This window comes from Pelodiscus sinensis, chromosome 3 (assembly GCF_052426305.1).
Source record: "Pelodiscus sinensis isolate ZL-2025 chromosome 3, ASM5242630v1, whole genome shotgun sequence".
In the NCBI taxonomy this organism is placed as follows: domain Eukaryota; kingdom Metazoa; phylum Chordata; order Testudines; family Trionychidae; genus Pelodiscus; species Pelodiscus sinensis.
The window spans coordinates 127489352-127513761 of NC_143054.1; the positions used below are offsets into that span (position 1 = coordinate 127489352).

At 41.1% G+C, this 24410-nt stretch overlaps 1 protein-coding gene across 3 annotated transcripts in view; it reads left to right on the forward strand.

The window, feature by feature from the left end:
* MAP3K21 (mitogen-activated protein kinase kinase kinase 21) overlaps positions 1–24410 on the forward strand; it is a 53007-nt gene that overhangs the window by 5391 nt on the left and 23206 nt on the right. For all 3 annotated transcript variants that reach the window (XM_006122045.3, XM_006122043.3, XM_006122044.3), the window contains exon 2: positions 11505–11685. In XM_006122045.3, coding sequence (XP_006122107.2) covers positions 11505–11685 — 181 coding nt within the window. The remainder of the gene's footprint in view (positions 1–11504; positions 11686–24410) is intronic.

Consider the following 24410-nt stretch of genomic DNA (forward strand, 5'->3'; position numbering starts at 1 on the left):
ACTTTCTTCCCTGTCTGTTCTGTGGTTATAAAAGTCTTTTCCTAATTTCTCTTCTCTTCCTCTCCAACCTTATTTTTCTTTTAATTAAATTTGTAATGAGGGTGGCTGTTGAATGACACTCTTAACTTCTATCACACTTTTTTCATTAATATGATTTAGTGCTGATGCATTATGAATGTAAAATCACATTTACAGTAGTTGGTTTAGTGATTAAATATAGTAATTGGTTAACCGATTAAAGGGGAGCCCAACATGCCTGGGCTGAAGTGCCTCCCTGCTGTGGACATGGACTGCTTCAGCTGGCTGGAGCAGCTCTTGCCCAGGGTGCATCCAGGCCAGGCCTGCTGCGGACAGGGGCTGCTCCTGCTGGCTGGAGCGCCCCAGCCTGTGATCGCCCCATGGAGCTGCAGCAGCCTCTCCACCTCCAGCGGGAGAGCCCTCAGCTTCAGCCCTCGCTGGTTAACCAGAACTGGTAAGCCTGACCCTTTAACTATTCACATCCCTGTGACACATGCGGTCAGATTAATGGATTTATAGATTCTAGTTTTTTCAGTTCAGAAAGGAAATTCCTCTGCTCTTGTTAGGGAAAACCATCTGAAGGATTGAGAGGGTATTTCAGTTTTCATGGGTAAGGAATCATTGGTATTTCTGCGGGAGTTGCTAAAAATTAGCAATGTTTAAGATCTTTTTGTTTTGTGAATGCTGGTCCCCCTAGAAACTGGATTTAGACTAACTGCACTTGATGGTTGCTATCCTGGGACATATTTGAACTGATGACCTAGTGGTGAAAAGTAGTGTTTTAGTGGTTAATTTTTGGGGGACTTTCTCTATGCTAGACTTTTCCCTCTATTTCACACTGGAAGTTTCATCAGAGGGAGTTAGTGATGGGAGTTTTCTTGTGGACAGGAGAGGTTGGCAGATAATGATATTTTTACACTGTTCGGACTTGCTCTGAACAGCAATTAAAATGTTAGTGGCTGTTGGCATCTTGTTCACACTGTTCATGTTGAAACCAGTGGTTATAAATTCTAACCTAATTTTATTTAGATTTAACATTTAAAAAAACAGCCACACAAAAGCTCTGACCTCCCTGAGAGAAAATGTATTAGAAAAATCTTTATACCCAAATCATAACCAGCAACGTATCCTTATCTTACTCTAAAATCCTATCAAACAAATGCTACTGTGAATGCTACTAAATTCATTATTCTACTTCAATTCCCTTAGCAGAACATACTTTCTTAATCTCCAGATGAGAAGGAGAATTGAGAGGTGCCAGGATCTGTCTTTTTCCATCTATGTGGAGAAAGAGAAAACTCTTCCTAGTGGGGTGAGGGGAATAAAGGGGTCAAATGTACACGGGGGGGGGGGGGGGGGAGGGACCTCATGGCATTGCATTGTTTCCTCTTACTTTGTTGTAATTATGGTGCCTGTCAGTTTCATTGCTCCCCTTGTTCTGAGGAAAAAGTAGTTAGGACTTACTTAATGGGTATAGCTGGCAGATGTCAGTACTGTTTCATGCAGGAAGGCTCCAATCCCCACAAACTCCCTACTTGCTCCATCTCTCCTGTTTGATATGCCCTTGTTTCATGCAATGTGTGAAGAAACAGGAGGAAATGGTGTTCGCAGGAAGCTAAGCTCCCAGAAGCATGAGCGTAGGGGTAACCCTTTGCTTTTAGCTGGGGAGGAAGGGGGGAGACATGCTGTGGCCCTCCATACTTCCCACTTTAACACTTAAGTGTCATCACAAAAATGCATCACAGATATGTCCAATTTTAAGCAATACGTTTTCATCTTTTAAATATAGATGCAAGACTTATCCAATTGCAAAATATACAGTGCATACATGCAGTGTCTATGTGACCCAGATGTGATGGTGATAATGGAGAGAGTTTGTGAAAGAACATGCCCCACCTCTAGGTGGCTTGCAGGCCCCTTAGCAGTAAGCAATTCTAAACTTTGGTGTTAGCAATTTCAATTCAACAGGGCAACTGCCCACGGGAAGCTCAACAAACAGCTGAAAATCACACTTTAAAACACAGCTTTAGCTCTGATCTATTCATTTATTTTGTTTGGTGTTAAGTTTGTGTTTTGTCTCTGACACTTTCCCTGAACAGCTATTGGCTTTTTCAAAAATAGTCATGATCTGGTCTATCGCTTGACCCAATTTACATCCCCAACATCTTCCCCATCTTCCTTGTTATAAAATATCTTCACACCTTGAGTAAGTATATTTGAGTTATTTTACAGCTGTGGCTTTGAGTTCCTTTCCTCCAAATTCCTTTTTGGATTTCCTCCACTCAGGCTTCTCCACTGGAAATCTTGGACAGGGTAGGTTCTGTGACCTTTTCTTGGCTAAACCAGAGGGTTCAATTCTAGCCCAAACATTCCATTAGTTTTCTGACTAACCTTTTTCTCAAATGGAAATGTTTTGGAGCATTTGATTGTTGATAGCCAAATTACTGCTGTTCTTGTTGCAGTGATATCACTATTTGTACATACATACAAAGGAATACCGCTTCATAATTTACTACTTTTATAAGAGGTTTTTAGAAATATTGGGCCACCTTATGATGCAGATATTTTCCTAATAGAAATTTTAGAAGTGCCCAGGTGTCTGTCTATTTCTGTTACTTTAAATGGAAATCAACAAAGAGGTTTAAAAACTTCTGATCTTCCATTTTTAAAATGATTTAAATGCCCAAATAGAATGAAAATTATGTTGGAGTGATAAGGTTTTGAGTAGTATTGGTAAATTATGAAAGATCCAACTTGATTTTTAAGTTTTACCGTTTGGCATGAATAGGTGTCATAAATTTAATATGTTTGAGCCCTGGTAGAACATAGACATTCCATTACAATTTTTATATTGACTTGTAGAAAGCACAGTAGTAACATGCAACTTATGGATTCTTTAATATTTAGATTCTTCTACTTAGTCTGCAATCAAAAAATCCAATAACTATCTCTGAATGTATTTTCAGAACCCATATAGCAGGTTTTGACCTAAAAATGGCCATGCAAAGTAAGTAATTTTTTAAAAAAATGTGTAGGTGGATACTTTCTTTGAACTATTCAGGGTACTTGGGCAAAGTTAAATGCCTCTCTAGTCTTTCCTTCTTTCTAAAACTAATTCTAATGCCCTATGTTAGTATTTCCAAAAGCTGTATACTTAAAATGAAAAATGAAGCTTTTTTTTATTTTATATATATAATATATATATATATATATATATATATATGAAGGTAGAACCGGCACTCATAGCAGTATAAAATTAGGTGCACAAATGGCTTTTAACAGTAGAAATATTTTGTTGATGGATGCTGCTATTGAATTTGATGGACAAATTATAAATATTCACTGAGGGTCCTGAGACACATATTTTAGCATTCTTGTTAAATATTAGGGATGTTTAAAAAATGTGGGCTTTTTGTAAATGTGTAACAGCTAAGCATTTCAGCAGTTATATGCTTACGCATGGCGTGGGGGGAGGGGAAAGGTGGCTCGGGTGTATCAGAGGCAGCAGTGTGGAGGAATAGGTGGGAGCTGGCTTTTAAGCCAGTTCCCCATGAGCACCAGCCCCATGGAGCTACATAACCCCCACACACCCTCCTTCCCCTGCACTGCTGCCTCTGATACAGAGGCAGCAGCATGATGGGGCGGGCAGCCTGCTTAAAAGCCAGCTCTCCGTAAGTACCAGCTCCTGCCTGCTCCCCTCCTCCTCCAGAGGTAGCAGCCCAGAGGTACAGGGGGCTTGTGTGTAACCATGAAGGTTAACCAATGAGCCCAGGTGCATTGTTTAATTGTGTATCCTAACAGTGTTTTTCAACCTTTTTTTTTTTTAAATAAAATACCCCTTAAAAATAATTATAATTACCCCCAGTACCTACAGTTTTCAGACACACACAATTTTTTTCTATCATTGCAACACAATTCAGTTTTCTTCAAATTTCAATTGTGTGGACATACCCCCCCCCCCCCAGACTTCTCTCAAGTACCCATAAGGGTACTCGTACCACTGATTGAGAAACACTGTCCTAACACATCACTATTAAATACAAATTAATGTGTGCTATATAAGGATAGTACAAACGCCATACTTTACATAAGAGTTAAACTTCTGACTTTCCTGAATGTTAGACACTTGAACTTTTGCGGTTTTACCTAAATTATATCCTGTTTTTTTCTTGCCCCACACTTTCCTATTCTTATCCCTGCCCCTGTAACTCAAAGTAAATGCCATTACATTTTATAGCTGTTTTAAAAATTGTTTTTATGCACCCAACTCTTTTGTAATAAAACCCTGGGTAAAACATACTAATATGAACAATTAAAGTATTTGAGTAAAAAACATAGTTTTTCCCGTCCCCCAAAAAGTGTCTTGATGCTTCTGTGTTTAGGGTCATAGCTCCAGTTAAATCAGCTCCAGACGTGCCAGTGTTGGCAGCATAATCATGCTTTGTTCTCTTTGTAGCTATGAAATCTGTGTTTTGACAGGTGTGCTTTTAACTCAGGCCTGATAAGTCAACCTCTCCCCTTGTTGTTTCTCCTAAAACTGCAGTGGTAACTGTTTCACCTCTGTAGTTCATTGTTTAATTTCCCCACCAGTAATCTTGGAAATTGGAAAAGAAGCTTTGAATTTATTTTTGTATTCTTGATTTGTCATTAAAACCAAACTGACACCATTCTCTAGAATCATCACAGTGCTTAGTCAAGCATTTATTGTTAATTAGGAAGGCCTTGGTCAGCTTGGAATGAGAAGTCTAGTGTCTTGTTTAAAACGATGAAAGTATGGGATCTTTAATAGTTCTCTTTAACTTTGTACTAATGTGTGTGTGTATACAGTACTTTGGGTCAGGATTCAGAAAATCCACTTGCCCAGGGCAAGCAGGAATTTTTCTGTTTGAGTGTCATTAAATTCTGCAGAATCTCTAGGATTAATTTTTTAAAGAAGTGTTTAGTTCTCGTTGTGGTGAGAGGCTTCGCAGTTGTGAGCAAAGCATAAACCAGTCAGTCTTGTTTACTTAAGTCTACAGAGGCAATGCCAATGCTGCTGTAACTATTAGGGGCGTGGAGGGCTGGCCACCACTCTTCTGAGAAAAAGACATTGCCAGGGTAGTAGGAAGGAGGCCTGCTACCATTGGTCTTCAGGTTGGCAGTGGCTTCCCTGCTTCTCATTAGAGCTGGTCCCAAAAAAAATAAAAAATAAATAAAAATTCCTTTCATGAAAAATCTGCCTTTTTGGGGAGAATCAAAATTTTGACAAATTATTTCAAAAACATCAATTGGCTCTGCTCAGTGGGCTGCTCCTTGGTTTTGTGTGAAATGGTATCTAGTGCAGGGAGGAGAAAACTTCTCCCTCCCTTTGCAATGAGGCTTGGGTTTTTTAGGGGACAAGAAGCCCCTACTGCGATGTTCACAAAGGACTGTATATTATACGAGTGGCCAAACTTACTGACCCTCCAAGCCGCATACAGTAACCTAACTTGTGAGGTGGCTCTGCTGTGGTGAGGGACTTCTTCCCTGAGGCCTCCCTGTTGGATTAAAGCCTTTAGACTCCCCCTTCCTGCAGGGCAGACACCCCTAATCCCACCACAGTGCCAGAGGGCAAAAGCCCCAACCTCCAGTCTTGTAAGATGGAGAGTTGGTTGAGGTGTATGAGGAGCTCGGGAGCCACATTTTAACTGTAAAAGCCAAATGCAACTCACAAGCCATAGTTTGGCCATGCCTTGTATATATTATGCAGCATACCTTGATTTGTTTTGATGTGCCTGGGACTCATACTGGGAAGAGGGGGAGAGTATTAAGTAGTTTCTTGAAATGAGAACTGTGGCAGATTATGCAGGTCACTCATGATCTGTTGTACTTACAGGTTCCCTGAGGTAGGGTTTGAATATGTCAAGTTTTAGTTTTACTGGTTTACTCTTTTTAATGGTTTGATAGTTGCCAAAGGAAATTCATGATTGGACTCAACTGACAAGGGCATCTAGAATGAATGGTCGGATGTCCTTTCTTTAATTTTGTACAAATTTTAAACAGATATTATAATTTTTGGTAGAAGTGATTACTACTATTACAAGTAACATTTATGAATGTTTTATATTTGAATCTCCCTGCATTACAATGAGATTTTTTTCACAGTTGTTGAGTCAAAGGCAGAGGTTGGAGGAAAACCATATTTAAAAACAAAATAGAAGTGACTGGTTTTTATTTTTAAAAAATTGGAAAGTTGAGAAGAAAGCAATGATGTGGCCATCATTCAAAAATGATATGGTCTAACTTCTACTCAACCTGTAGCAGTTGAAGTATGGGAAATATGGTATAACCATGCATATTGCACTCCTAAAGTTTTACAGATCTGTGACTATCAGTGGCAGCAAATGTATTGGCACGTAGGCACCTTCAGTTCTAATCTTGTCAGGTTAATGGCTAAGCAAGTCGGCTTATATTTGTCAAATGCACAAGACTGAGCTATTTAGAGAAGTCCTAGATAAGGCAGTACCAGAGGCTGCTGCAGGAAAGAACACACTATTAACTAAAGAAAACAAAGTGTGAGCGACCTTGGGCCTTTGTTTCTACCAATAGCAAAAACATGATAAAAAGGTCTCAGCTACTCCTGGAGAAGTTTTTGTAATCAAAGCATCAAATGAAAGTTCAGGCAAATGATTGTCATCTGAAGTACTCAAATGTAAGTCTGTCTTTGAGGATCTCTCCATGATTAAAAATAGAGAGGCTAATCATTCTTTTGATGTAAACCACTACCGACTGCAGATGATCAACTGAAATCATCAGAGTATGCGAAACTTCTTCCAAAACTACTCTAAGTACAATCATCACAATTTATGAACTCTGTCAAACAAAAGATGAAAGCAATTGGTCCCTCTTTATATCATATAGGGATGATAGAAGAGCTACCACAATTGGAGAAATAATAAATTGTTCTTTTTATAACATTAAATAGAAGGAAAAAATGTATCCGATTTGGAGAAAATGAACAAGTGTAACTAGAAGGGTAACTTTTAGAGCTCACTAGTGCTACAAGGCGTCCCCGCTATAAATTGCCCTGGTATACATCCATTCTGTACTAAAGTCATTGACACTTGTAGGAACTGATGCATATAAGTCCTCCCATTCCACGCTCTGAAGCTGTGCAAAAAACCCTATCAATTTGCACAAATGGAAGTCAGCCGTGGGAAGAAAATTCCCCACTATATGTCCATGTTTTTTGGGATGTATCTTGGATTTATAGCAAGGACAGTCTGTAATGGGGAATCTGGATATGCTGCAAACTCCATTCTTGCCTTCCTGAGGTATGCTGCATATAGTCCTTTTTACACCGTAAGCTCTTTTAGACAGGCACCATCATTTTATGTCAGCACTAGTAGGCCTACCACAATAGATATAACATAAATAATCATTAAAATTGCCTAACTTTCCTCCAGTTTTTTTAGTAAGATACTACTGAGCTGTCCCCTGGGTCAGGGACAGTAATCATTAGAAAAGAGGTTAAATAGCATTCCAAAAGGACTCCTTCCCAATATTGGACCATAAGGAGATGGGGAGAAAGAAACTGTTAGGTGGAAATTTTTAGTTGTTGGAAAACTGCCTTGCAAAGAGTATTTGGAGTGAAATGAATCAGAAAAACACACTGGTATTAAAGCCTGGGAGTGCCATAATGGTGAAGTTTGGACTGGTACGATAAGCCAGGACATCTGTGTATCTACCTCTGTATGAAAGAGAGAATGAACTCTTATCTCCTTGAAGATCAAAATGATCACAGCCTATAACTGAAAAGAGGTAGTTAATTAGGACACACACATCCTCGATGCTCCACCAGCAGTCAATTTAGTGGGTCTAGTATGGTAGAAAACCTCTTTAACATCCCTAATCCAATTTTAAATTAACACCCTAAGAGCCTAATCAAGATTGCTCAAAATATAACACAAGGATTGGAGCCCAAGACACTGCAGACACTAAATAAACCACTTTCCCCATCCCAGGTAAAAGCTTGTGCATACCTTCCCTCCACCATCACCATCTGCTGTAACTAAACACAATTTGTCAGATTGGGTGCGTAATGAAAAAAAATTCTCTCCCTCTCTCTTTCAGTATCCTGTTCCCTTCTCCAGCACTGGCAAATGATCAGAAGCCTTATGGGCAAAGTGTTCAGAAGCAGTTTGCCATCATTTTCAGCAAGGAAATATTTTAATCTAACAGGCAATTTAATTCCAATGTTACACTTCTTAATGCAAAATTAAAGCCTGAAATACGTGCTAATAAATATTGCATGTGCCGAACAATGAAAGGATGACTATTTTATCACACTGTTAAATAAACAAACAAACCTACTGGTTGTGTCACTTTTACTCCTTTCATCTGAATTCCTGTCCTTTGCCCTCAAATACTTCCACAGCCCTTCTCACACATTTTGTGCAATTTTGACAGAGAACCTCAATAAGGGCAAGGCCCCTCATCCCTTCTCTATTTCTTTTTAGAGAAGGCTTTTTCCTCTTTTGGACAGGCTGTATGAAATTCCCAGTGTGATCTCCAAATCATCTAATTAAAGAAGATTAATTCAGATTCTCAAGTGAATCAAGAGAAATAGCATACATGACAAAAACTGCTAGCTTATCTTCTCTAGACGTTATGTAATACAAACAGTTACAAACTAAAGAGGTATCATAGGTTTAGTTAGTCTACACCAGGGGTCTCCAAACTTTTCAGCCCGAGGGCCGCATTAACTATCAAACAGCAGTTCGGGGGCCGACTACACACTTGAGGTCCAAATAAAAAACAATCAAAACATGGATGTTGTTTTTAATTATGTATTTAATATTATTTTATTCAGTTATTATTTAATAACACATTCATACACTACACATGAACACCTGTATTAGTGTGAATGGTGAAATTGTTTCCTGGATGCCAAAATAGCAGACATTTCTGGCTTTAGATTTGTTGTCCCTAACATCAACAGTGACCTGAGATTATCATCGGACAAGTTTGTTCTCAAATTGTTCTTCACGTATTTCATTCTTGAAAATGTTTGTTCACACAGGTATGTTGTTCCAAAGATTGAAAGGTACCTTGATGCAAAAGTTTTGACATTAGGAAAGTCTTCCTTGGGCAAAAACTGGTAAAAACCCACCAGTCCTATTTTGAACTTGTCCCTAAGGAGGTCATTTGCTTGCAACTCAATGACTTCCAGCTGCAGTTCATCTGGGCAACTGGCCACATCTGCTTCAAATGGGTTTTGAAACAATCTCACTTCTTCTGCCTTTGAATCCAAAAAGGTCTCCACGGGCCGGATGAGAGGGCCTCGCGGGCCGCATCCGGCCCCCGGGCCGTAGTTTGGAGACCCCTGGTCTACACCGAAGAATCTCTGAGATTTCTTCTCACCAACTTGCAGCTCCCAGTCTGAAGCTTCGTTGAGCAAAGCAACATCTGATAAATCCACTTGTTTTCTCTCTTACGACAACTGCCTATTAGGCAGCTGTTAACTCTATAGCAGACAGTCAACTTAAGCTGTGCGACTCCAGCTACGTGAATAATGCAGCTGGAGCCGAGGTACCTTCTTAAGTCAAGTTACTGTAGGTGACGAGAGACTCTCCCATTGATTTCTCGTACTCTTCTCATGCAATTTAACATCCAGTTACTGGATATACAGTGCTATCTGTAGAGGGCAAGGGTATGAAAGTTTATAAGCTGCACTGGTGCTTTTCTAATCTAATGATGACCAATATATTGCTAGTAGTTCAAACTTTTTAAAATGTTGTTTCGTTGACATTTACTCTGAAATGGTTTATACTTAAATTTTCGGCATGACTGAGTGTTAACGTAAATGAGATTTTATTTTCCACCATAATTTGTATAACTTGTTATGCACTTCTAAATGTTAAGTACTGTAAATAGGTATTGATAATTTGAAAATGCATGTAAACCTTCTTTAATACCTGTTGTAAATAAACATGGTTTATGAAAATGCATTTTCTAAATAGGAATTAGAAAAACAAGTAGCAGAGGATTGAGTGAGCAGGCTAGCAGGGTTGTAAAGGACAGTTCTGGAATGAAGCTAATGAGGGTCAGAAATCTGCAGAAGTCACAAAAGGAATGACTAATGCAGATTGCTAGGTTACCAGACTAGAAGAATTTGCTAAGGCACTGGAGTTTATGTTGAGCATTTTGCTTCCCAGCTGGGGGGGGGGGGGGGGGGGGGGGGTGTGTGGGGGTGTGTGTGCGTGTACACACAAGAATATAGTTCTTCCTCTATGTACAAGAATATAGTTCTTCCTGACTACCAACAGGAAACAGAAGTTTGAAGTGCTCTAATAAGCCTTTGTCCATTTGTAGAATGAAACCTGGCCATATTACAATTATTAATTTGTGCATGATTCACTATTTTTAGTTTTGGTTTCACTGACTAACTAGGAATTTTAGGAATTCTACTGAACTCATTTGAAATGTGATTGAAAACAATAGGCCTTTCATTCAAAGACTAACAGCATATCACTCTGAATTATTTTAACTTGGTTCTCTTAGTACTGACTGTTGAGATCTAAGCCTGTACATAAATGTTAGGCTTGGTGTCTCCTCTAGAGTATAGGTAAGAAGCTTATTGAAAGTGACCTATTTGTTTGAGTATTTTACCTCTAAGTTTTAAGACAGAATTCTGAAATATCATTAGCCACTTCTTATTTTACTGCCCCAGACTAACACAGTGATCAGTTAATACAAATGCAAGGTCATCAGTTCAGATTCTTGCTGAAACAGATTTCTCATAAAAGCATGATAATTCTTAATTTACAGGCAGGGATGCTGGAACAATTTTTACAGTGAGGCTGCTGAGAGCTATTGAGCCCAACCGTAAACCGTATATACAATGGGAACCACATCGAGTCAGGAGATGCAATGGCAGCACACCTAGTTCCAGAATCTGTTTACATTTTACTCATTTGGTTACCTTGTTTCTTGCTTTGCAGCTTACATTGCTAGAAAACATGTATGCCCTAATTATTCTTACATGGATCAAAGGTTAAGTTACAGGTATCATGAATGCTAAAATAACACTTCCAATTGTAGACAGGGATTGTAGAAACTGGACATTGATTGAAAATTTTGTGATGAGGAAGCTCACAAGATATGATTCCGTTGTGGTATAGATCTGGATCTCCCCGTGTGAGTTAGAACACATGATGATAATCATGCTTTTCTCTGCCTCCTTTAATAAAGGAAGCTATATTCCTAATCTGTTAATGAAGCACTATTGCTATGGTTTTAAATACAAGTCAAGAAATTCTAAGATGTGAATCATGCACAGTATACTGTAGATTAAACTGTTAATTCATAGATGTAAGAGGCTGTGGGAATCAAAACTGAAATTTCCTCATTTCTGGTCACTTATATTAATGCAATATTAGTTAATATTTTAACATTTTTATTTAAAATATAAACATACTTTTTGCTACATGGAAATATTCTTAAATTCAAACTTTGTTTTTCTGCAGTTTTGTTACTTCAGAAGATAGAACGTGATGACATTGGTAATAAAACTTTGAAGATTACAGACTTTGGCTTGGCTAGGGAATGGCATAGAACAACCAAAATGAGTGCAGCAGGCACCTATGCATGGATGGCACCTGAAGTTATCAAGTCATCTGTGTTTTCTAAAGGAAGTGATGTTTGGAGGTGAGTGCTTTATCCCAGTTGAGACTGATAGCTAAGTTCCTCATCTTGAGACTCTTAAAACAAATTGATATTTGGGGAAATGATCTGTGTTGAAACTTCTCTGTCTATGGTTAAGTGATGTTGTTGGTCTAAGAGCATTGAAGAAATTTATCACTGGTCTAGTAAAATTCGTATACTTCAAAATAGGCCCTGATTAGTCTACCTATGAATGCTCATATCTTAACTACCTGCAGAAGATGTACCCTCAGATCAACATTCTTCTTCTCCAACAGCAGATTGACTGAGTCATTCTTACAATCAGGGAAGTAAGTGGCCTTTTAAAAGAAAACATTTTATTAGGAGCAGCTCTTCAGTTTCTTTTCTGTTGAAGATCCCAGATGCTTTGGAGATAAAGGACAGTTATTCTTGATACGTTATTAACAGAAAGTGCATGTATTAGGGTTTTTATTTTGTACTCTCTGAAAAGTCTCCTGGTGACTATAACAAATGAGACCAATTCATGATAATTTCCTGTACAGTAAACAGAATGGATAAAAATCAGTGATGTATAAAATTGTTTTTATTTAAGTTAGCTTATATTTAAATATAGGTTTAATTTTCACAAACTTGTTTAAAATTAAATTTGAATTAATGACATGTCTAAGTCCTATAATTACTACAATCTATTCATCCTTAAAATTACATACAAAAATAACGTTAAGTAGTGCATTTGCTGTCAGTTTTAAATATAGTCAGCTATTGAACTGGTGGAAGTCAGTAGCTAAATATCTGGAGCTATAGTATGTTTGGCATGCCAAACCAGATTTTGACAGCAGTATATGCTTCTGCACATACAGAGAAATATTTTCTTCATTTTTGTATGTTGAATTACTGCAGTTCAATGAACAATTCATTCAAAGTTGAAAGCAATTGGAAGTTGAAAATGCAAGAAAGCTTGTCTTCCTCTTCCAGTTTAGAAATAAAAAATAGGTGAGAGGGATAAGGTTTACTAGTTCTGACAGCTTGAAGGACATAGTGACCAGAAACAATCTAATTCAATACACTTACTACAGATAACGTCATATTTATTCTAATGTCTATATTCCTTAATAGGGCAATTCATTTTTAAATACAAATCATATGATAAATTTTTAGATTTTTTTTCTTGTATATCCAGCACATGTAGTGTGACTTTTACTTTTTTACAATACAGGCAGTCCCCAGGTTACTTATGTTGGATCCGTACTTACGAACGGGGCTTTTCTCGCCCCGGAGGACGCAGGTGGCAGGACTGCCCATACGCGCCACGGTCCCGCCGCCCGCGTCCTCTGGGGCGAGAAAAGCTGCTCCGCGTCTCCCTGGTCCGCTGGGGTGGGGAGGGCGCCAGCAGACCAGGGAGACGCGGAGCAAAGCCGCGGAGGACACGGGCGGCAGGACCACCGAGATGCGCCGCAGTCCCGCCGCCCGCGTCCTCTGGGGGGAGAAAAGCTGCTCCGCGTCTCCCTGGTCTGCCGGGGGAGGGGGGCCCAGCAGACCAGGGAGACGCGGAGCAAAGCCACGGAGGATGCGGGCGGCGGGACCACAGCACGTCTCGGTCCCGCCGCCCGCGTCTTCCTGGTCTGCTGGGGGGGGGGGCACAACTAGTGCGCACCCCCCTTTCCCCCCCAGCAGACCAGGCTTTTCTCGCGGACGCCTGTGGTAGAGCAGCTGGGGCGCTGCCGGTTGGTCCTGCAGCGCCGCTACTCGGTGCTACTGGACCAACTCAGCAGCACCCCAGCTGCTCTGCCCCAGGCGTCCCCAAGTCAGCCGCTGCTGGCACTGACCAGCGGCTGACGACAGGAAGCCCGAGGCAGAGTTGCTCTGCCCCGGGCTTCCTGGAATCAGCCACTGATCAGTTTCAGCAGCAGCTGACTTGGGGACACATCGGGTAGAGCAGCTGGGGTGCTGCCGGGTTGGTCCCCGCAGCGCCGAGGTGCAGCGCTGCGGGAACCTACCCGGCAGCGCCCCAGCTGCTCTGTCCCAGGCGTCCAGATTCAGCTGCTGTTGAAACTGATTAGCAGCTGCTTTCAGGAAGCCCGGGGCAGAGAAACTCTGCCTCGGGCTTCCTGTAGTCAGCCGCTGGTCAGTTTCAGCAGCGGCTGAATCTGGACGCCAGTTCCGACTTACGTACAAATTCAACTTAAGAACAAACCTACAGTCCCTATCTTGTACATAACCCAGGGACTGCCTGTACATTTTTTGTGCATTTTAACTGAATTTGAATATCCGTTCAAATAAAGCGTGTGAGAAATCGCAAGTAAAAAAGCCTTCAATAAATAAGAAATGGCCCATAAAAATACTCAGAATCCTACTAAATGTAAGTTAGGGTATATAATTGCTTAAGTAAATCTGTGTAGATATTATGCATCTTATGATTAGTGCGCCCTTCCCCCCAAAAAGTGTAAAGGCTATTTAATTGCAAATCAATATGCTTTAATCCTATAAATGTGTACTAAATGTGTTTCCATTCATCAGGATGGAGTTAGCAATGTAGTCTGTATAAATTAAAGCTGTATTTCTACTGGGATGGGACTCCATATGTTAAATTCATGGATACTTCTTACTCATTAAAGACATTAAGAATACATCATGTAAACCACAGAACTTAGTATCAGTGTAGGTTTTGAACAAGGCAGTTAAATCTCTTTAGTATCAGAGGAAAAAATCATTTTAAATCATTTGACATATTCTGGGTAGGCCTCAATACCTTCCTTTCACAGTATGGAACATTAAGTTATTATGAAAAGCAATTCTGAAATTGACGACATTGTTCCTGTGTTCTACCTTGCAACACTCCTGTTGTCTGTCTTCCAAATTTGTATCTATCGGGAAGAACCAAAACACACGAGGCTGTGTAAATAGCAATCTGCGAAGGCGGTGGGGTTAGCTTCATAATCTTCTGTCTGATATCTTCTGCATGTTTTCTGATGTGCTTTTTAAAATAATATAGAGTCTTATGTCTTTAGAAGCATTTCACTGTTCTTCTGCATTATGAAGTAATGCTTTTGGTATGTTCAGATTAGTTCTGTAGACTTTATCGTCTCTTTGTCCCTTTTACTCATCTTAAGTTTGAAATTAATTCCTCAGAGTGGTGAGTGTTCTATATCCGTCTCAGGTGGTGTCTATTAGAGAAGATGCATTATTTGTGTAGGGATGGATGGAAGTAGGTATTTCCCTAACCAGCTGTGTTCCATGCTTAATTACAGGTCCTGTCCAATCTTGTTGCTGTGATTTTTAGGTATCTGAGGGGGTATGCTTTGGTGCAATTGTTATATTCTACTGCAACATTAGTTTACATTTTTGGAATCTACAGTATTTCTCTTCTTCACCTTCTCTTCTGCACGCCTCTCTTGTAAAATGTAAGTATTTAGTTCAATGATGAGTTTTAACAGGAGAGGTTTTTAATTCGCAAGTTTATGTTGTGCAGTTTGGTTCCCTGGTTTCCAGATATTGTCTGCTTTACTGCATGTTGAGATCTATTCTTTTGTTGACCTTTACTCTTTCTTTAAAGAATAGAAAGATGGACAAAATGGATTGTAAAATATAGTTTCACAGTGTGACTGGGCATTGGTTTTTAAAAATATGTATATTCTGGGTGCAGATCTCGGCAAGGCTTTCCATATAGCATGTTTGTAATACTGTACAGAATATCTACATTGTGAGAGTGATTTCCTTTAAGAATGTTCTCACTTTAAACTGCAATACCTTTGAGGATTCTGCCATAGATACACATATTGAAAGTCCAAAAATCCTCAGCAAGACTTTTCTAAAAGTATCAACAGTGGGCATTGATGTATTTCCTTCTTGTGCCTAATGGTCTAAAATCTGGCAACAAGAGGAAGCTCAGCTGGATGAAATTATGTACCTTTGCTTTAGGAGATGAAGCCATGAATGTTCTTTAAAACTGTATGTTATTCTCTGAATTCAAGCAGCTACCAGTCAAGATGTGTAACAGGAAGAAACAATGCTAGGAATAATGCAGTGTACTTTCCTTCAAGTGATCAGAGATTTTTAAACTAGAAATTGTCAGATGTAATAGTTAAGCATTACATTTCTGAATTGTATTCTCTTATCTTCTTGGCCTAAAAGATAAGTAGTGGTAGATGACTCCTGAATATTTTCTTTAAGTGTCCAACTCTAGATGCTTCGGCTGATTGTATTTGTGTTTGGGCTCTTAGAATTTACATTCTGTGCTAGTATTTACCATGTAGGCAAGAGAGAAGTAACCCTATCACTGTCTCAAAGAACAATTTATAGAACAGTGCATCTAAAACCCAAGTATAGTTTTACTATGTGTGTATGTAGTTTCTTGTTTTGTTTGCTTTCTATTGGTATGGTACTTGGGCTAAACCCGTTTTCCAGTTCGTTTATCTCTCTCTCTCTCTCTCTTTTCTTTTTTTTTTTTTTAACGGGAGGGAATTCTCATCCTATTAGTTTTCCTTCTTGACTACAATAGTTGTGAAGCATTAGAAAACCAAAATACTAAGTAGCATTTAGGGGCTTAGAATTCTAAAGATAACTAACTTGATCAGTACAATAAAAATGTATTTAGGGAAGATTTCTTGGTCTTTTAGCCAAGTTCATCATTGTTTGCTGAACTTTGGTTAATGTTCTCATAAGAAATAATCATAGTTTTGATATCGTCTGTGAGGGGGATTCACTGAATTTGTTTAAAAGAACAGTCTATCTATCACCTTACCAGAAGAGCATGAGACTTATCTGTTCACCCAGAATTAAGGCAAAATGGTGGGTTCAGTAAAGTTCCTATTTGTGTTCAAAGCTCAGCATTCATGAGGGATTTCTGCACCAAAATAGTATTTTCTGTGCACAATATTTTAAAATTCTGCAAATTTTCTTTGTCAGTAAATAAATGTGGAGCGTCCACCATGATATTGGGAAGTGCAGGCCACTGACTGCATGAAGATGAGAGATCAGCTTGCGGCACCCACACCCAGACATGAACTCGATGGTGAGGCTTCACCCAACCGTGACAGCACAGGTCAATGTCTCAAGTGGGGAGCGGGTTGCAGGGTGATCTGCCACTTCTGTGCAGCCAATGGCCTGTGCTCCCCACTGTTATGCCTCTACATTTATTTATTGACAAAAAATGTGCAGAACTTTAAAATATTCTCAGTGTGTGCGCGCGTGTGCAGCATTCTATCAGGAATAGCAAGCAGCTCACCAGGGTTAGCAGTCCTGCACTAGGCATACCAGCTGTGGGCAGGCAAATTCAGCCTGGCAGGATCCAAGTGTCAAGCAGCTTAGTGTGGGAGGATCCAGATATGAGGTGAGAAGGTTCTGCGTGGAGTATTCTGGGTGCAGGTGCCTCATTGTGTATTTGTGCTGGAGGGATTTGGGTGCATGAGGGTTCATTGAGGAGATTCTTAGTGCTGGGCAATGAGAGGAGGAGTCCAGGTGATGGTGGTGGAGGCTCAGTGGGGGAGGAGGGAGGTCTGAGTGTGGTAGAATGGGGTTCTGTGGGGGGTCTGCAGGAATGGGGGCTGGCATTGGGGCCTGGGTGCAGTTGATTAGGGCTCAGTGAGTTGGGGGTTCAGATACAGGAGGGTGGGATGGATGGGGGAGCGGTTCTATGCACAATGGCGTGTCCCCCATGGCTGAGAATGATGGGGACAAGTAGGGGGTGTGGTTGCAGAGCCGGGGAAGGTTTCTGGAGGTGGGTCTGACCCATCCCAGCCCACTCTGCAGAAGTGTACTCCTCCCCCAGTCTGGTGCAGAGTTGAGGGATCTCACCTACCATAATTTTTGCAGTTTGCTCTTAGTTGACGTTCTCAGCATGGCCCATCCAGGCCCATGATGTCACATACTGTATAGAGAGTTTGGGTAAAGAAGTAGGTTTTGACTAGCAGTATGTGATAACAATTGTTGGTCAGGTGTCCAGTTTTCAGTTGGAATGACCCTAAAAAGGATTCCTTGTGGCTCTGTTCACCACAGCTGATCAGGCCACGGTAAGTCTGGTTGTCCACAACATCTGGCCCCCGGAAGCAGCCAGATTGCCATCCATCTCCAAGGCACAGGTGCTGCCTCCAACTGCTTTGCAGCTCCCATTGGCCAGGAACCATGCCAAGGGGGGCCATGAGGCCAGGGGAACTCCGCTTCTGGAGGGTGCCTGAGGTAAGTGCTACCCAGAGCTCCCATCTCAACCCTCCTCCTTTCCCCCATCTCCCTGCCCTAAATTGGAATTCCCTCCTGGAGCCTGCACCCTCTCCCGCATCCCATCCCTCTAAGCTCCCATTCTTATTCCGAATCTTTTGGCTCCAGCCCAGAGCTCTGGGCTTTACCCCAAATCCCTCATTTCCAGCTCCCACCCAAGAGCCTGCACCCCCAACCCGGAGCCCCTTCCCACATTCTGAACCCCTTATTCCTGGCTCCAGCCCAGAGTCCATACCCTCTTCAATACTCCCCTTCCCCAGCCTGGAGCCCCTCCCAAACCCAAACTTCCTCCTGGAGCCCACACCTCAAACCCCTGCCCCAACCTGGAGTCCCATCCTTAACCTCCAGCCCCTCATTACTGGCCTCACCCCAGACCCTCTAGCACAAGTTGGAGCCCTCAAGCCCCCCAACCCCAACCTTCTGCTCTAGCCTGGTGCCCAAACTAATTCTCCTTCTCTCTTACCTGGGCTGCTACATCCAGGGGTGTGAACACCTTAATGATTGATACATTGCAGTTTTTGGTATGGAAGTGAACCCTTCTGTATCCAAAACTACTTTTCATTGATTCTCAACAAGACTGCAGGGCACACACATGCTTACTCACTTTCGCAATTCTCCACCAAAAAATCTTATGCTTATAAGAAGCACGTGGGATCTTTATGGGGGGGGAAAGGCAGTACGCCGCATTTATTGAGAATACAATGGCAAAGCAGTTAACACATGCTTACATAGACAGACAGACATGCTATACACATACATGTGTGCACACGTGCGCTCGCGCACTCTCTCTCTCTCTCTCTCGTCCCACCATTTGATGTTATATTTACCAATCCATGGTCCATGGACTGATCATGTGCAGAGGAGCCGGGGTCTATCGGTCTGGACCAATGTTCCAGTCATGGCAGGACCTCCCTGCTCTTAAGGCAAAATGGTTCTCCTTTTATAATAGATCTTTCCCATCAGGATCAGTGGGGTTTGCATCATCATGCTATTTTTCTGACTGATATTTATTATCTCCAGTTGTTTCTCTTGTTCCTTATTTTTTTTGTTCTGCCATACTAAGCTGGTTTCGACCACAAATATTTTGTCCCAATTGATAAATGCCTGCCTTCTTTCAGAGCTGTCGATTTGCCCACTGCTTAAATCTCGATGGGGATATAGGGCAATCTTTGGCGTCTTTGTTCTCAGTTTCTTCCTAGAACATTTGGTCCAGTGGCCTTCACGCTTATCTCTCATACATTCCTCACTCACACATAACAAGGTTGATTTCTTTGTTACAGAGAAGCAACCTTTGTTACAAAGAAACAATATGCACATTTGGATAAGGACATCAAATTACAATTTAAAAAACCCTAATCATTGTACCCTTTTACTTATTTCACAATACTAATTTTAAAACTTATAACAAAATAATAAGACTCTAACCCCGCCTTCGAATCCGCTTTAGACACAATATTCTGGCTGATGCACCTTTGCCAATGGTAAGGTAAAGATCCTTTCTGCTTTCAGAAAAGCAGTATACTGAGGCACATTACTTTGCATAAAGCTACATTTTAGCTACATGGCTACATCTTCAACCCTTCATTTTTGGCTCCAATCCAGTGTGTGCACCTACTGTCCAGAGTCCTTACCACCCCAATCCACACCTATAGCAGGAGGCCTCACTACTTCCTTCACATCTGGCCTAGCCCAGAGTCCCCTCCTGCATCTCAAATACCTCATCCCCAGCTACACCCTAACACCTCACTCCCTCCTGCACCCCAACCCCTTGCTCCGGCTTGATGAAAATGAGTGAAGGTGTGGGAGAGCGATGGAAGGGGACGGGGAGATGGAGGCCTCAGAGAAGGGGTGGATCAGGGTGTTCTGATTACATAAAACTGAAGATAGACAACCCTATGTTCACCATCCTGAAGTTGAGTTTTTGAGCAGCATGCTGCCAAATATTATTCCTTCATCCCAATTCCATATTGTACATAGTTTGAATAATGAGCTGGGTTTTGACTGGCTATATGTGGCAAAATACATATTGGGTCACCAAGTGACATGTCTCTGCAGCAATTATTTTGTTATGAAGTGATGAGGAAATGCCACTCACAGAAGTGAGCCTTTATTTCTTGTCTGATAAATATTACTACAATTTTCATTTTGTGTTTTCTCTTTTAGTAAACACATGCAATATGCATGTAAAAATAAAAACAATATGCATCCTGTTTATTGCAAATCTAAGTAGAGTTCTAAATCATAGTTACAAGTGAAGTCTACGGGAATTTTGGTTTGTTTTTAAATGAATTATGAACAGATGCTTATGTAACACTGACAGGCAGAACCAAACCTGGGACCTCTGGAGCTTAGTGTATGAACCTCTGCTGCTTGAGCTATATAGTCAGCTAAAGCTACAGAGCAGAGTCAATCAAAATTTATTGCCCACCCCTCAGCTAGTGTCTTTGCTGCTGCATGAATCTCACAGCAGCAATAATGTGTCTTGCTATATTGCAGTGGAATTTGGAGAACTCTGTGGCTAGAATATCTCCATCTCCTTTTCTTTTTAATTCTAATTATAAAAATGCCAGTCATCAGTTTGTCAAAGTTTGTGGAAACAAGCAAAATGGCATCTACTGTTTATATATAATCTCAAAATGGTTCTTGGCATTGTATGTTATCTCAGCAATGACAACACATTTGCTGTAATAGTCTATTTATGTGAATGCTGTGGATGACTTCTGTTGAACTAAGCAATATTTGAAACTTTATTTAAAATAATTAATGTTCTATTCCAGTTACATAGAAGAGAAACCACAGAGAAGGTGAATGAAGGATTTTTCTAGGATAGGGACATATTTTTGTCTGACTAGTCAGCGAACGGTATCTAAAAGAGGCAAGTCACCACTTTTAGATGCATCCACCAAAATGCATTTTTGTTTCTTTCAGCTTATTTGCTATCAAGCATAGAAATTTCTGGAAATAGACAAGAGTCTTACTTTTTAATCCTTTTATGATCAGACTTAAATGTGTAGTGAGTAAGATGCATGGTTCATTATTAAAGAAATGATGTATACTTGTTTGATTACTTTGTTTGCTTTGGCTTTGAAACTGTAAGTAAAGTAAATAAGTCGCTATTTATAAAAATAAAAAAATTGAGCAATTGTTGCTGTTAGTGCCCATCTCTGATGACAGTCTTTATTTCAGCAGTCCTGTGGATTTGTATAAGACTTTGTTTTGCACAGAAGGGAACTTTCAACCTGAATTTCTTGATAGAATTGCTGCATAATTCGGTGCTGTCTGTTTCTGCATAAAGAGCTTTTATAAGAGGAGAGGAGTTCTGATGCAGGTGTGTGTAGAACAGGGTTACATAGATTCAAAGAACTGCAGGCCAAAGAGGACCATTTGATCACCTAGTCTGACTTACTGTTTCTCGCCATAGAATGTCATTAAGGGTATGTCTACACTGCGGCGATATTTTGGGATACTTCCTGTATCCCAAAATAGCTATTCCGCGTCTTTGAAACAAGCCTATTATTTCGAAATATAACGGGCTCGCTGTACTGACATTTCTGTAAACCTCGTTCCACAAGGATTAAGGAATGTTTTGGAATAGTGGTTTATTTTGAAATTTGGCGGTGTGGACAGTGTCAAATTACGAAATCTATTTTGAAATTAACTTGAAATAAGATATGCAATTTGCGTAGCTCAAATTACATAGTTTATTTTGAGCTAAGGGTGCAGTGTAGATGCACCCTCAGTGACGTCTGTATTGAGCTCAGTAAGCACTTCTGTTTGCTAAAATATATGTTCTAGTATAGCATCCACTCTTGATTTCAAGACATCAAGATATGATGAATCCATCACTTGATCTGGTAGTTTGTTCTGGTAGTTAACACACTCTCTCAGTAAAAAATAAAAGCAGTTTCTAACTTGATTTTGTTTGGCTTCAGCTTCTAGCCTTTTGTTCTTGTTCTTTCCCCACTAAATTAATAATCCCTCGATACTAGGGATGTTAGCTATGCTGTAATTGAATAGTCATCTAACTACACAAAATATTATCAGTTACACAACTATTTGATAGTTCCCAGGGGCAGTGCTGGCAACCAGAGCACTGCCGGCCTCATTCCCAGGGAGTTCCCTGCCACCGCATGCTCAGAGGCAGCAGCATGGGATGGCAGGTGAAGCCAGTCCATGAGGGGAGCCGGTTCAAAAACCAGCTCCCCTTGGGGACCTGCTGCCCTGTGCTGCTGCCTCTGATACAAAAGCAGCAGCACAGTGTGGCAGCAGTCCCTCTGAATGGGGCACTCGAGCTTCCCATGGAGAGAGGCCGCTCCGTGGGATGCAGAGCAGCCTCTGTTCATGGGGAGATTGGATCCGCTGTGGGCAGATGCTGCTGCCACAAAGCAACTTCTGCCCATGGCAGGCTCATGCTTCATGGCATGCAGAGCGGCCTCCACTGCTTTTAAGCTAGCTCCCCCCAGCACTGGCTCCTGCCTTGGGCCCCTGCCTCTGTACGAGGCAGCAATTGTGGGGGAGAGGGGAAGGGGTGGGTCTGTAGAACTGATAGGTGTGGGAAGCTGTCTCGAAAGTTGACTACCCATGCCTTTTGGCTCCAGCCTACTCCCTCACCCTACACACTGCTGCCTCTCTATCAGAGGCAGCAGCATGGGGGTAGGAGGGCAGGTAGTTCTGGTGCCGTTTGGGGAGCCGTATTTTAAGCTACCTCCTCATGGGCACCAGCTCCTGCTCTTTCCCTCCCCGCCTTGCTGCTTCTGGTTCGGGGGGGGGGGGGGGGGGGGGAGAATGAGAATAGTCAGCAAGATTAACGTGTGTGTGTGTGTGTGTGTGTGTGTGTGTGAGTTGACATCCCTACTTGATACCCAGTGTTTTGTCCAATTGAAATATTCAAAAATCATAATCAAGGTATGTCTGTATTTTTGAGAAATTAATAGTGACCTCTTTAATTCTCATCGTAGAGCATTTCCCCCTGCCTTTCAACCATTTCTGTGGCTCTTCTCGGACTGCTTCCAATTTTTCAACTTCCTTTTTAAAATATGGACACCAGAACTGAAATGCAGTATTCTAGTATTGGTCTCACCAGCCCCATAAGGGGAGGTAAAATCACTTCCCTATAAGCTACTGATAACTCACATTTATACATCCAAGGATCACAATAGCCGTTTTTGCCATAGTATCACAACGGAAACTCAAGTTCAGTTTTTTGTTACTTTTATTAATTAATTGGATAATGGGGTAGAAAGCATGCTTATAAAATGTACAGAATGGCACCAAGCTGAGGGGTTGCAGGCAGTTCAAAGGACAAGATGAGAATTCAAAATGACCTTGACAAGATGGAGAATAGGTGTGAAATCAAGATGAAATGTGATAGTCCAAATTGTAGGTTGGACCTCCCTGGTCCGGCACCCTTGGGACCTGACTGGTCCCAAATGAGAGAGTTTGCTGGACCATGGTAGGTCAATTCTAGCCCCATTGTTGCCAGCCTGAGGGGCTGCTAGCCTTCAAGTCATCCTGGCCACTGGCCCTGGCTCCCAGGCTTCCCTCTACTCCTGACCTGGGTTGGGCTCCCCACTGTTAGCCCTTCTGCTGACAGGCTCCCACATGCTGAGGTGCTCAGGTCCAGCAACATGCCAGACCAGAGAGTCCTGGACCAGAAAGGTTCAACTTACATTTTGGAAGGAATAATCAAATGCACAAATAGAAAATGGGAAATAACTGACATGGTACCTCAGGAAAAGATCTCAGGTTTATTTTCAATCACAAATAGAATATAATCCAAAAAAAGCTAACCGTTCTTGGGGTGCATTACCAGGAGTATATAAGATACTGGAGGTTAGGTAACAGTCCTATTCTGCTCAGTGCTGGTACACCAGTTGGAGTAATTTGTGCACCAAACAGTGAAAAAGATGTTGACAAATTAGAGAGTCCAAAAGAAAGAACAAAATGATAAAAGATTTAGAAAAACCTGACCTATGAAGAAAATTAAAAAAAAAACTGGCATGTTTAGTTTTGGAAAAGAGGACTGAGAAGGGACCCGAGAAGTCTTCAAATATGTGTGAAGGGCAGTTATAAAGAGGACTGATTAATTGTGCTCCCACTCCACTAAAGGTAGACACAGCAGTAATAGACTTAATCTGCAGCAAGGGAAACTTCACTTGGATATTATAAAGTTTTCATTAACTATATAGGTAGTTAAATTCCAAGGGAGGCTGTGAAATCTGAACTGTTTGAGGTTTTTAAAAACACTTGTGAGGGATAGTCAAATGGTATACTTGGTTCTGCCTCAGCAGCGGGGGATAGTCTGGGTAAGCTCTCGAAGTTTTGTTCAGCCCTATATTTCTCTGACCCTAAATCCTTTTCCAAGTCCCCGCTTTCCAGGATGCAGCCCTCTATTTGGTAGATATCATTAGAGCCCTACACAGATACAAATTTCTATCCATAGAGGCAGATATCCACAGATTTTAATTGGTATCTGCTGAACTGCAAGGCTCCCCTGGGAACCACAGCAGCAAAAGGAGCAGAATGTGGAGCCACTG